This window comes from Arvicola amphibius, chromosome 11, assembly GCF_903992535.2.
Source record: "Arvicola amphibius chromosome 11, mArvAmp1.2, whole genome shotgun sequence".
NCBI classification, from domain to species: domain Eukaryota; kingdom Metazoa; phylum Chordata; class Mammalia; order Rodentia; family Cricetidae; genus Arvicola; species Arvicola amphibius.
In genome coordinates, this window is record NC_052057.2 from 87,975,710 (window position 1) to 87,989,785 (window position 14,076).

Here is a 14,076-nt window from a genome sequence, read left to right on the forward strand (position 1 = left end):
TACCACATGCGTGCCTGGTACCAGAAGAGGGCATTGGGCATCTGGAACTGCAGTTAAAAAGGTGATGAACTATGCGAAGTGCTGGAAACTTAACCTCCATTCTTTGGGAGCCATTTCTCCAGTCCCTCCTCAAATAATACTTTAAGCTTTGTTGTCCATAAGTTCTCTCTTGCAGATACTTAGCTCTGTTGTTACAGAGTAGCAACTGTTGTAGGTAGTGAACAATAAATGGGATAAACACATTCTTAGGCCTTGAACAATAGAGCAAACACACAAATAGAATGTATTTGGCTGTGCTCCCAGAAAACTTCACAGACAGAAATGTAGGAAACTATTTGGCCTATGGGCTATAGCTTGCCAATGCTTGGCTTAAAAAATAAGACTAAAACATTTTTATATGTGTATTTTATGTATACTTGTATTTTGTCCACATGCGTTTCTGCACGCCAGAAGATGACATTGCATCCCATGGGGCTACAGTTACAGACAGTTGTGAGTCATCATGTGGGTGTTGGGAACTGAACCCAGCACATCTAGAAATGTGGGCAGTGTTTTCTCTTATCTAACCACCTCCCAGGTTTAGAAATCATGAGTTTTAAAAATTGTTGTTTCTGTCAGAAGAGAATCCTTTGGAGATCAAAGAAAAAGCAGAAGATATGGAAGAAACAAACCATGAAACTGAAGAGCCCGAGGCCGATGGGAATGAAGGCGACAGTCCACAAGAACCCGAGGAACGCCCTGGGGGAGGTGAGGAGAATATGGATACAGGAGTGGATGAGCGCGACAGAGATGCAGCCAGCAGTGCAGAAGAGCACGAGGAGGAGGAGAAGGAGGAGGAGAAGGCAGAGGAGGAGGACAGGGCTGCCACTGATGGAGGTGAAGAGAGCGGTGCTAGTCCTGCTGACCAAGGTCTCCAGCCCCAGGTACTGTGGGATATGGAACTTTTCTTGTATTAAAAGTAGTAGAAGAGACATGTCACTTCCAGCAGAATCTTGTAAGCTATTTCTTCATTACTACAGAGTCTGCTCCATACAGCATCTCCCCCGCTTTTTAGCAAGGAGTAGGACATCTGCTTCCTGCTAGGCCCCTGGTATTTATCCCCAGAGCTTATGTGTTTTTTCTCTGTAGAAGGAGGAAGAGGAAGGGGAGAAGTCTGGTGGTGAAGAGGAAGTCCCAGAGGCCACAGAGAGAAAGGAGCATGCCTCCTGTGGGCAGACTGGTCTGGACAGTGTGCAGAGTGTACAGGCTGTGGAGCTAGCGGGGGCTGCACCGGAGAAAGAGCAGGGCAAAGAGGTGAGACCCCGTCCCCAGTGTCTGTCTGTCCGAAACCATGTTCTCTTCGGCAGGTTGGTGTATATGATTTCTGTTGTCTTTTGTTATTGTTGATGTCTAAAGAATCGTCTCCCATTCTGGCCTCTTTGTTTGTGCTTCTCAGGACACACACAAGAATGTGTGCTGCGAACTATGTTTGAGTGATGTGCTTACTTTAAAAGTTACTAGACTTACAATTCTGTGGGTGCTATAGTTTTGTGTTACTTTTCAAAAAACTCCCCAAGAAGAGAAAGGTCAAATTTGGACTTCACACAGAACCCTGTGCCTCTAATGGTATTTTGAGTTTCCCCTGTTGTTCAGTAGACTTCTAAATGTTTTGGTTTTATAAGGAATCTATTCCGTCTTGGCCTAGTGGTAATGTGTTCTGAGGGCAGCACCTCAGGTCGCTGGTGCTGGTGCTGTGGGAAGAAGGAATATCACTGAATTGCTCCTTTGCTGCTGCAGGCCCAGTCCCTCCCCAGCAGCAGCGATATTTCATTCCACCCCTATTCATTGCGCACTCATCAGGTGCTGAACATGTTCATTAGTCAACAAGTTTCCAGAGAGCTCAAAGAAATAGATGGCTATTGTTCTCTTTTCTCCATTTTATATTTGAGGAAAATAAGCCTTGGTAAAATTCAGTGACAGCCCCTGGGTATATAACTAGTTGATGGAGCCTGGTCTGTCTGGCCTTCAGAACAAGACCTTATGCTCCCATAGACAAGGAACAATCAGCAAAGCCAGGGCCCTGGATTTATTTCAGTTTTGTGTTGCTATCCACAAGCAGGGCTTCTGTTAGGGGTGGAATTCTGCATCAGGCAGGCACACGGGGGAGTTAGCCCCCTGAGACTAGTGGGCATTGAGAAAAGCTGGATCCATTGCAACACGGCAGCCATTGCTTTAATAGCTTCTCCCCCTCCTCTGATTTGGGTTTCTTAGGAACATGGGACTGGAGCTGCAGATGCAAACCAGGCAGAAGGACACGAATCCAACTTGATTGCACGTTTGGCCTCCCAGCGAAAGACCAACAAAAATACACAGGTTTCTATCATTCTTTGGTTAAATTTAGATGAAGGCAGGTAGGAAAAGTGAAGAGTTTTAAAAGCAAATGGTGGGGCTAGAGAAATGTCTTGGCATTGAGCACTTACTAGAGGACCCAGGTTCTGGCCCAGCACCTACGTAACATGGCAGCTTACAACTGTCTATAACTCCAGTTCTGACCTCCATGAGCTCTGCATACACATGAACACACATACTGACTATTGAAAAACCAACAGCAAACGACTACATTTCTAGCCTTGGCTCATTTACCAGACCTGATAATTGACAGTCTTAGAGAGAAGACCCCGACTGGGTTTTTCCAGTGGCTGCTGCTGCTCCTGCTCTAGGGCTCAAGAGCTGTGTACAGCACCAACAAACAGTCTTACTCTTGACATTGCCCACTGTTTATCAGACTTAACAGCTTTTAAAATACAGTCATGCCCGTGAGATTACTATACTAAAAAACCAACAGTCTCCTAAAAGCCTACATGCTGTTCTGTCCCTAAACCACCGAGGGGACCTTTCACATTGAGAGTCAGTGCTGCCAGTTTCACTCATACACATGATACATATGCGTGCTTCTTTGCTTTCTTTGTTAGTTATATCATAGATTCAGTCATGTTGGCATATACCTTATATCTAGCATTTGGAAGGCAGAAGCAAGGGGATCAGGAGTTTAAAGGTGATCTTAGCTGCATAGCAAATCCAAGGCCAGTCTGAGCTTCAGAGTGGGTGGAGGGGAACCAAAACACAAAACTTTAGTGAGCTGTATCGAATTCCACTGTTGTGTGGCTATCCCTGATTAACCTCCTCCCTGGGGATGAATGTTGGTTGTTTTGAGGTTTTGCCATTGCAGACAAGGTTCTGATGATCTCATTAATCCTGCAGAGTTTTAAGAGGAAACCTGGGCAGGCTGACAATGAACGCTCCATGGGTGACCACAGTGAGCATGTGCATAAGAGGCTGAGGACTGTGGATACAGACAGGAACTCTGAGCAGGGCCCGGCCCCGCCCCAGCCCCAGGCTCAGGTGGAAGACTCAGACACGTTTGAACATATTAAGCAAGGCAGCGATGCATACGACGCACAGACTTACGGTATGGTGCTGGGAATACTCTGCTTTTGCTCACAAAGCGATCTCTGACATTGCACAGTATGACTGTACATGCCAGGCAAAGTAGAAGAGGGGGAAAGGCTTTATAAAACTTTTCTCTCAGTACAATATTTGTATGAGGCAGAAATACAACTTGTTTCTGGTACTGAAATAACCGTAGCCTGGGGTAGCCCTCTGTCCTCAGACAGCTGGCCGCATGCTGTGATCCTGGTGCTGACCTTTTATTTCTTCGCATTGAACATTGTTGAATGTCCTTGAACAGTGACCAACTATAATAGAAACTGGAAGGAGAAAGTTAGTGGCCAGTCATCCCACTTCCTGTCTTTCAGTCCTCTCTTGTGAAGAGAACAGAAACGATTATAATGCTTCCTGTCTCCTATTGTATTTGGAACAACGAAAGAGAAAGTTGATCACTGTATATATGGTTGGTCCAGATCCTTCCGCAGGCTGGAGCCTGGGCTTGTTCATTCCTCACCGTAGGCAGTGTGTCATAGCCTCTTATAAGGCAAGACTCCAATGTGGGGCTCTACATAGATCCACTGGGGATCCAGTGTATAAACACCAGATGACTTAGTGATGGGCAGTGAATAGTGAATGGGACCCGAGCTCTGGTTGTTAACTCAGTTGGTAAGAGTGCTTCCCTAGTGTGCCCAAAACCCTGGATTTGATTCCCAGCACTACATAAAGCTAAGTGGGCTGACCACTTCCCCATCACTCCAGAGCATTACAAGTTCAAGGACATCCTTGGCTACATAGCAGACTTGTGCTCAGCCTGTGCTATGTGAAATTCTTTGTTGTGGGAGAGAAAGACAGAGACTGAATCAAGCCTAGTCTAGTCATAGCCTTGGGAAGAATATACTCAGCTTTTGCTCTATGTCAGAGACATTGGAGTTCTTGGTTATAGAATTTCTCAAATCTCTGGGAGCCATGAGGTCTTCGGATTGAACTTGTTCAAGATTAAAATGCTGAGACTCTTTCTGTGCCCTGTTTTATATTAGTTTGTCTACTTAAAAGTTTCTCCAACCATGGTTTCCAGTAGCTGCTCCAAAGTCACGTGCCCACACTCGACACTGTTTTCTGTTTACATCAGTAAAAACCCAGATGAATGCCCGTTTCTCTTGTTATGTGTATGTATGCATACTATCTCTATATCTTCTCTAGGAGGTAGACAATGGGCAGTTACATCAGTAGGACAGTGGGAGCTGTTCAGGCCCAAAACAGTGTCTGGGTCCGATGGTTGGTCAGTGGCAGAAGCAGTGTCAGTAGACAGACGGTATCCACTCAGTATCGTTTCACTCTGCAAATAAAGTGAGTTTTCTCCCTCCATGCATTGTTGGCAGATGTGGCCAGTACTGAACAGCAGCAGACGACAAAGGACGCTAGACAGGATCAGGAGGAGGAGGAAGCAGAAGATATCCTCATGGATACAGAAGAGGAGCTGCTCAGAGCAGAGGACACGGAGCAGCTGAAGCCAGAGGCAGTGAAGTCAGACCCTGCTGCGGCCTCTGGTGAGCCCTGAGGAGGGAAGAGACTGGAAAGCCCTGAGGCTGTCTAGTTCTTGCACTGTAGTAAAAATCTCTTCTTTGTTCTTTCCTGTTCTAATCTCTGGTTTTGGTGAAAATAATTTGCCTATCATAATCTATTTGAGATACAAAGGATGGTCTTGCAGAATATCAATCATCCAGGTGAAACAATTTCTGAGAAATTCATGTTTTTTTAAACATATATGGAAAAACAGAAGAGTCTGTCTACTGAACTTGTATAAGGTGTTCTTGATCATTAATTATAGAGATTGTTTTTTAATTACATTAAGGTATAAGCATAGAGGAAGGAAAAATATTAAAGAAATAAAATGAGGAGATGTATATGAAAATATTTCATGGCTAACCAAATTCTGTTACAAGGCAGTTTGCTACTTTGGTCTTTGAAATAACCATGATATTGCCAGGCTGGCCTAGCACGCACAGTCTTCCTGGGTATTCCAATGCTGACAATACAGGCCTACACCACCACATACACAGGTCGTGCTGGATGTGCACACTCTTTAAAAATAAATAGCTTCCGCCAGTATAATAAATGAAAATCCTAAAGGTCGTAGCAGATTTAAGGGTTTTTCTTCTGCCTCATTCCTGTTGGCAGTGACAACGTAGACTACAGGACGTAAGGAATCAACATGGAGCAGAGACAGGTGGAAATTGTTGAGTGAGGGCAGTCGTGAAAGATCAGTCTTGCCTAAATAACGTGATAAATGAAACCATATCTTTCTATGAATACAGGCTCTCATGAGATGGATATGGACACTCAGACGGTTAAAACGAAAGAAGATCAAGACCCAAGAACAAGCGCATCTCACCAGGAGACAGAGAAACCAGAAAGAAGCCGGGACTCGACCATTCATACACTTCGTCAGTTCCTTGTGGATCCAGTTTTCCAAGTACGGAACTCACAACTCTGTTAATTTTTAGTTTAAGTTACTTTAGACTTCTATGGAATAGCCCATTGTTTGGAATATCAATTCTTATCAAAATTGTTAAGAGGACTTTGGGTGCGACAGCAATCTTTTAGTAAATACATACATCCTTTGTTAAACTATGAAGTCGTTCCAGACTCATCCAGTGTGTGGCGCGGGTTTTTAGCACTGGCTGTTAGGGTGACAGTGTTAGGAGCCATGCGGACAGCTGACAACTCATGACATTGTGTGACAGTAACTTTATGTATGGGGAGGTGCAGAGGTGGTCAGTGGGGTCAGGCGGGAGCCAGAGGACAGCCTCGGGTGTCCTTCGTCATCGCTGTCCACGCTTTCCCCTTTTGAAATCGGTGTCTCTGACCGGCCTGGAGTTTTCCAAATGGGCTAAGGAGGCTGAGCCTCCAGCTCCAGGGACCCATCTGTCTCTACCTCCTAGTACTGATACTGTGTATCAGCGGGCCTGGCTTCTGAGGCTAGAATCTGGGTCGTGCCTGCAAGACATGTGTTTAACTAACTTAGTCATCTCTCCAGCCGCATGAGGAGCCTTGTAGCTGATCCTTCCCCATAGTAATTTGACTTCATGGAGATAGAGGTTATCAGAAAATAGGTGACTCTGGAAGAAAAACCCCTGATGTCATCTGGTCTCCACATGCACACGTGCGTCTGTGTACACATAAGAAAAGAAGTCTCGGTTTGTTTTGTTTGACTAGGCTGTATTTTAAATGATGAAAGTTTGACTCATCCATGTGGTCTTGCAAACAGGAAGTGGAATCATTTGATTGCCCCCTTAGATTTGCCTAAGTTGTGAGTTCAGACATACCTGCAACAAGGTCACACCGTAGGAAGACAGCCAATGATAAGATACTGATTACAGCCTGGGCCACCACTTACCTGTAGCTTTTCCTTCTTAGCCCCTTTTAAAAGATGTCAGTGAGCTGAGACAGGAGATGGAGCGACAGCTGGAGACCTGGCAGGCTCATGACTATGGGAATGCAGAAGAGGTAAGTCAGACCTTTCTTTCCACAAAATCATTTGCCTGGGTTTTTAAGATACAACTCAGTAGGTTCTTGGCTCCAGTTACATTGTAAAAAGGAGAGGCCAGTAGAAAGTATAGTCAGAATCTAAGCCTGGGTATCCACTGTTTCTGCCTCTTTGCCACTAGATCTATAGTCTCATTAAAGCAAACATATGTATTTGGTTCCTTTAACTTGTGTTCCTGGCTTTGTAAAGGAAGCTAGGGAGAAGGTCATGCTTGTGGTCTTGCAGTCTTCTAGATCTTTTCTGCTGTGAGTGTCTTTTATTTTAATGGTTTAACCTCTAAATATAGAGGTACGTGTGCAAACCTCTTTTCTGTGTATATCATCTTTCGCACGTGTATATCATGTGTTCTGCCGGTGTGTCCATGGATTGGTGCTGCTGGGGGGATTGGTATTTGTTGTCACTTTCCCTCTGAAAACTGATGAGAGCTCAGAGTGGCTTCATCAGCCTCACCCAGAGTTCCTCGTTCACACACGCCGCTGTGCGAGGCGTGCAGGTCCTGTTCTTTAGGTGACAGGAGGAAATTGCTGATTTGTTGGTGAGTTCCCATTAACTGGCCTATTGCACTCTTTTTCTTGGAACTGTAGGTTATTGGTTTGGGGGCAAGGGAACATTTTTTATTGATTTAGTTGAATTGCTGCTTGCTGAGAAAGGCTTTAAAGTGTTTTTGCCAAGAAAGTTCATGCAAGTTCTTTTCTGCTTCAACAGTCCAGTAACAATTCTGTTTTGCTGTCCTAGGAGAAGGCTGCAGCTGAGATGTGGCAGAGTTACCTAGTCTTAACTGCAACTCTCTCACAACAGCTGTGCGAGCAGCTTCGTCTGCTGTTAGAGCCCACACAGGCAGCCAAGCTGAGGTAAGTCTTTCCCTCTTGAGGCCCGTAGAGGTCAGCACTGACCGTTTATATAATACTGCCACTTCCGATGTTCGATACTGCTGCTCTCCCCTGTTAGCTGCATGTAGTAACTGCGTGTGTGCTCTTCTGTGGGGAAGAAGTATATGCAGCATGAAGGCAGTTACATTACTGCTGTGTGGAAACAGCCTTAGATGTGGTGCTGTTCCCTGTGCCGGTGTGGTGTGACTCAGCCAGGACTAGGGCCGCAAAGATGTAGTCAAAGTCATGGTCTAGAACAGGAAAGGAGAGCATATAGGACTTTGTTTTTAAATACAGAAAATTATATTTTCTAATTTTATAAAATGTGTTTTGGCTTTTCTGGAAAAACTTAGTTACTACAGTCAGATCTTGGACCAGAGCTCTAGCTGGCAGTCGGAAGACTAGCCTGCAGTCTTCAGTGAATGGTAGCACCTTTGCCCAAGGACTAGTTAACTTGACACTGTAGTTTTAAGTTATTACTAACATGATTTTTCTCTTAAATCTGAGGCATGGGACTGTTTTCATCTTTCCTGTAACAGGGGGGACTATCGCACGGGCAAGCGGCTGAACATGCGGAAGATCATTCCGTACATTGCCAGTCAGTTTCGGAAAGACAGGATCTGGCTTCGAAGGACCAAGCCCAGCAAACGGCAGTATCAGATTTGTTTGGCTATTGATGATTCTTCCAGCATGGTTGACAACCACACCAAGCAGGTGAGAAGGAGAGCGAAATCTAAGCCAGGCTGTCCAGCATATCCGGACAGTAGGATGGTGTGTACTTTTAAGGCCTGAGGGCCAATTCCATGATGGCACAAATATTTTGATCCCTTACTGTTTTTATACTGAACAGTGTTTATTTTCTGTAAAATGCAAAAATTAAACTGTTTTGATTGCATATCACATGGTTTCTGAAACCATTGTCTATTTGGTTTCTAGGGGATTTTTTTTCTTTGTTTTGGGTTTTTTTTTTTTTTTTACAGTGATGTTATTATTTAGCATAAGCCAACAATTGACCTAAAATATGGGTGCTCTCCTAGAAAATCTTAGTAAATACCCTCTTGTCGGGGTCCAGCCCCAACATAAACTATCGCGGGAATAATTGAGACACAGTTTACACAGCAGTATCAGAAGGGAGTCTCAGGGTTTATTTAAATCCTGAAGATCACCCGCGGTTATTCTCAAAATAGCTTTCATCCCCCAGGTAAACTGAGGGGGAAGTTGATTAGCATTTTGCTTTCAGGGTAGCAGGACTAAAGTCATGTCCACAGCTCTGTCACTAGCTTGGAATTAACACCTTTCCAATCGGTCCCCATAATTACAAAGAAGGAGCAGAACAACATCAGCATACCCTGAGCTCAGGAGACAGCCAGTCTGAAAGTGCTTTTAGCACCTCAGCTGTTCTTGTGGCTTGAGAGCCTGGCTGTCAATACAGTGCAGAAATATGTGGCCTGTAGAATATTACCCCACACCCTCTGAGTCTGGTCCCCATCCCACCTCACCATAACTTGGGGCAGCTCATCAGTTTTATACTTTCTGGAAAAAATTGAGGATTATAGCAGTCCCTACCTCAGTGATGAAGATTAAATGTATATTTATTTAAAGTACTATTTTTTGCATTTTAACTAACTTGTTATAAAACTGTGTGCTGTCGTTCATGTGGGTGGTGATAAGATTTCTCATTTTTGCTTTTTAGTTTTCTCGCAGTTCTGTGTGGTCTTTATATCTAGGCTCTGTGTTGGTTGACTTGGGAATATAGAAGATAAAAGAATTCTTTAAGTTAATTCTGACCCAGAAATTGAAAAGTAAAGAAATGAAGGAGGGTTTGTTTTTAAAACTAAGTCTGTGTTCCCTTCATTCATTCCCTTGTCCTTTATCTGTAGACTACTTACAGGCTTGTTTATAGACAGATACTTGATCAGAGGAGTGCAAACCTTAATTGTTTTATTTACAAAGGCTAAAGTTCTGTCTGTCAGCGTATAAAACTTTGTAATTCAGTGTTTTGGATTTGAAATCTCTTTGGTTTGCTGCAGATGAAGACAACGAGCTATTAAATGTTAAAATGGGCAGTATCCAAAGAAGGAGAAGGGTTAGCCATCCTTAGCTCTTCTACCTCCCACGGTCTAAGAGAAGAGGCATTGGTGGGCACTGATGTGGAAATGTGGCCATTGTGTGCTCTCACACCAGACAGAGCTGTGAGTGCAGGAGGGAGTGCACTGAAGACCACAGAAGTGCTCAGCGGGTGCCTAAGAAGACTATTCTTTTTAACTTACTCACACCTGAAATTTAGAACCCACAAATTGGCGACCCTAAAGCATTTCCTCCAAGCAATTATGAGTGACCCTCCCCATTTTTGTGACAGGGTTTTGTGTAACAGCTCTGGCTGTCCTAGAACTAGTTCTGTAGACCAGGTTGACCTCAAACCCAGATATTCTGCCTGTGCATCTACCCCCCCCCCCCCCCCGCCGCCATGCTGGTGGTTAAAGGCATGCACCACTACCACCTTCCAGCTTCTGTAACCATTTTTAAATAAATAAAAATTTTCTTCTTATGCTTTATTTCATGGTGAGCTAGATTTTTACTTCCTTTATATAGGCAGGAATAGTATTTCCAAACCATAAACCGTTTTGTTACAAGGGATTTCAGTTTAACTGGCTGACTTGATACTTACAGTTCCTTTGGGCCTATCTTTAAACCGCATAGGGTCTCGGAGCAGTAAAGCACGAAAGAAAAACACTAAGCACAGTGTTTTTCCCTCCCATTCAGGTGGAAAGGAAGAAATATAAATAGGAAATTTTGAGGTTCTTCAGATCACTTCGAAAAATACAAGATGCCCCCTCCCTTTTCAGTTCTGTTTTCAAAGCTCATTCTTCGCCAGCACTCTGAGGTGTAGTGTGTCACACTCCAGGGGTCTTGGCAGGGCTCATTTTCTCTGCCAGTTAAAGAATTAGGAGGCAGGAAGAATCTCAGGGGCAACAGATGGCAGCAGAAAAATCTCAGGCATCACATACAAAACCAGAAGTTGAGGGACGGTGTTCCCTGGGCAGACACACAGAAAAAGACCCTCTACAGAGCAGACCAGGACTCAGCCGAAAGACCCTGGTGATAACATTTCCAGCTCAGTTCTATAGTCACACTACATAAGAATGAATTTAAACTGTTTTAAGTTCAGTTACATAGGAAAGATTTCATGAACCTGGCAGTGGTGGTGCACACCTTTAATCCCAGCTTGCAACACTTGGGAGGCAGAGGCAAGTTCAAGGCTTCTGGCTTGAAGTCACAGAGCAAGTTCCAGGACAGGCTCCAAAGCTATACAAAGCAACCGTGTCTGGGAGGCGAGGAAGATTTTATGTAGTCTTTGCTGTGGAAAGAAAGAAAAGTTGCATTTATGAAACATTTCTCAGTAGTATTGCAAACAAACCATTCCTATCAGTGTGATGCATTGGAGTTGAAACATCTACAATACAGAGGAGAGCCTGAGGGGCTTGTATGACATTTCAGGAGTGTTGTTCACCTGTTTGCCATACAAAAAAAAAAATAATAATAATGTTTTGTGACATCTTAAAGCAAACTGGTTTAAAGGAGATTTGATGCCTTCAACTCTCTTTTCTTCATAGCTTGCGTTTGAGTCTCTGGCTGTGATTGGTAATGCTCTTACCCTCCTGGAAGTGGGTCAGATTGCTGTGTGCAGGTAATGTTGCCCTTTAAAGCCTTTTTAAAATTGTATGTATATGGGTGTTTGCCATTTTGTATGTCTGTGCATCACATGCATGCAATATCCTTGGAAGCCAGGAGAGGCGCTGGATTCCCTGAACTGGATTTATAGGCATTTGTGATGGTGGGGCCAAACCTGGGTCCCCTGAAATAGGTGCTCTTTAACCTCTTTGCTTAACTACTGAGCCATCTCTTTATCCCCTAATACTATCTTTGGGCTTTTTTGAGAAAGAGTTTCTTGTCCTGGCTGTCCTTGAACTCACTTTGTAGATTAGGCTGGCCTCGAACTCAGGAGATCTTCCTGCCTGTGCTTCCCGAGTACTGGGATTAAAGATGTGTGCCGCCACCGCCCAGCTCTAACATTGCCTTTTAATACCAGTGGGGAAATCCTGTTTCTAGCTTTTACTGATTTGATCACACGACTGGGGAAAAATCATTTTGTATCTGGTTTTCTTTTCCAGTTTTGGAGAGTCGGTAAAGCTGTTGCACCCATTCCACGAGCAGTTCGGTGATTCTTCTGGGTCTCAGATTTTGCGGCTCTGCAAATTCCAGCAGAGGAAGACTAAGATTGCGCAGGTATTCTCGCGAAGTCAGTATTGGTTTGCATGAGTTCTAAAGCTGGGGCATGGAGAGATGGCTCAGCAGTTAGAAGGACTGGTTAGAGGTCCTTGGTTCAATTCCCAGCAGCTACATGTTGGCTCACAACCATCCTCAGTGGGATACGGTAGTGGGTATGAATGCAGAAATGCAGATAGAGCACTCGTACTTTTTTTTTTTTTAATCTAAAGCTGATGTTAAAAGACACCAATTTTTAGAAACCTCCATCTGCCTTCTGGGTATAGACCAGATAGTATGTCAATCCACAGTCTGTATGCTGCCAGAACTGTTGCCTTGGCATCCTTTAGCCAAGGTACGGCTCCTTTTCCTCGGTCCTCAAAGATCATTGACATTAGCACAGGTTAGCGGTTTGAAACGTTTGAGAAGCAGTTCTTGCCCAGTGTTGCCCAGGCTCTGTCCAGTAAGATGAAACGATGGGGAAGCTAGGGAGTCTGAGAAGATGAAACAGCCTCTGCTCTTAGTCCTCGCTCTCAGTCTGCCTTCTCTTTGCTCAACAGGTTTATTTTCTTGCTTTTCTTGAAAGAAGGAAACTGTTGGCTTTTCATATTTTCGTCATCTTTCTGCCTTTGGAGTGTTTTAGGGCACTAATAGTGACTAGCAAGTGACAGTCCTGTCTGTACGAAGCACGCCGGTGCTCGGTGGAAAGGCCTACACAGTATGAAGACAGTGTCAGACGCCATGGGACCTGTGGCTAGAAAGGCAGTAGCAGTAATCTGTGCGCTTCTGTTTAGTTTCTAGAGTCTGCAGCCAAAATGTTTGCAGCTGCCCAGAAGCTATCCCAGAACGTCAGTCCAGGTGAGCCACCATCTTCCCCTTTGCTAACAAATGGCCGCTCTCCTCTCTCTGTCCATCACCATCTTTTTTGTTTTGGTGAGTGTGTGTATGCGTTCCGTGTATGTGTGTAGATGCATGTGTGTGTACAAGTCCAAGGTTGACACTGGGAGTCTTCCTTGATCACGTTGTTTGACCTTTTGTTTGTTTATTTATTTATTTGAGAAAGGGTCTTTCACTGAACCTGGAGTTCCCAGTGAGACTGGCCATCAGACCCCAGGCTTCCTACTGTCTCCCTCGCTCCAGCACTGGGATTACAGGCGTGCATTGTCACGCCTGACTTTGATGTGGGTGCTGGGAACCCTAAGTCAGGTCCATGCTTGCATAGCATCGTTTATCACTTCACCAGCTGAGCCATCTCCTGAGTCCCTCCAACCTCCCCCCCATCACTATATATATATATATATATATATGGAAAAAATGGACTCAGAATTATTTAGCCAAGCAGTGGTGGCACATGCCGTTAATCTCAGGGATTCAGAGGCAAGTGGATCTTTGTGAGTTCGAGGCCAGCCTGATCTACAGAGTGAGTTCTAGTACAGCCAGGAGGACTACACAGAGAAACCCTATCTTTAAAAAAAAAAAAAAAATCAATTGCTTCCCAGTTGAAGTTGATCTAACTTGTCTGAACCTAGGCCTCTCGTGTGTGCAGAATGTGGCAGTTCCAGGCATCTGTTTGCTCAGTGGCCGGCAGATGGTTTTCAGTTGTTTAATGAGCTTCCCTTTTCCTTTCCTCCTCTGACTGTGGCTTCTGCAGAGATTGCACAACTACTCCTCATAGTTTCCGATGGACGAGGCCTTTTCCTCGAAGGCAAAGATAGAGTCCTAGCGGCAGTCCAGGCTGCCCAGAATACCAACATCTTCGTCATTTTTGTTGTGTTGGATAATCCCAATTCACGGGTGAGTGCTCGCCGAAAGCCGTGATTCTGCAGATAAAGGGGCCCTTGAACTTGCTCTGGAGTATGGCTGTGGCTCTGTCATCCGAGGGGCTGGTGCTTTGTGCACTTTTCTGCATTCAACTTCACACAGTGCAGAGCATCCTGCACAATACTGAAAAAAATAGGTCATGAGTAG

At 44.5% G+C, this 14,076-nt stretch overlaps 1 protein-coding gene across 3 annotated transcripts in view; it reads left to right on the forward strand.

Annotated features, from left to right (window-relative positions):
* Positions 1–14,076, forward strand: part of Mdn1 (midasin AAA ATPase 1) — a 127,061-nt gene that overhangs the window by 111,371 nt on the left and 1,614 nt on the right. For 2 of the 3 annotated variants that reach the window (XM_038347377.1, XM_038347379.2), the window contains exons 89-101: positions 619–923; positions 1,129–1,293; positions 2,251–2,352; positions 3,241–3,448; positions 4,806–4,973; positions 5,742–5,899; positions 6,844–6,933; positions 7,709–7,824; positions 8,382–8,556; positions 11,457–11,530; positions 12,015–12,129; positions 12,903–12,966; positions 13,760–13,902. In XM_038347377.1, coding sequence (XP_038203305.1) covers positions 619–923; positions 1,129–1,293; positions 2,251–2,352; positions 3,241–3,448; positions 4,806–4,973; positions 5,742–5,899; positions 6,844–6,933; positions 7,709–7,824; positions 8,382–8,556; positions 11,457–11,530; positions 12,015–12,129; positions 12,903–12,966; positions 13,760–13,902 — 1,883 coding nt within the window. The remainder of the gene's footprint in view (positions 1–618; positions 924–1,128; positions 1,294–2,250; positions 2,353–3,240; positions 3,449–4,805; positions 4,974–5,741; positions 5,900–6,843; positions 6,934–7,708; positions 7,825–8,381; positions 8,557–11,456; positions 11,531–12,014; positions 12,130–12,902; positions 12,967–13,759; positions 13,903–14,076) is intronic. The other variant, XM_038347378.2, reaches the window with a different exon arrangement.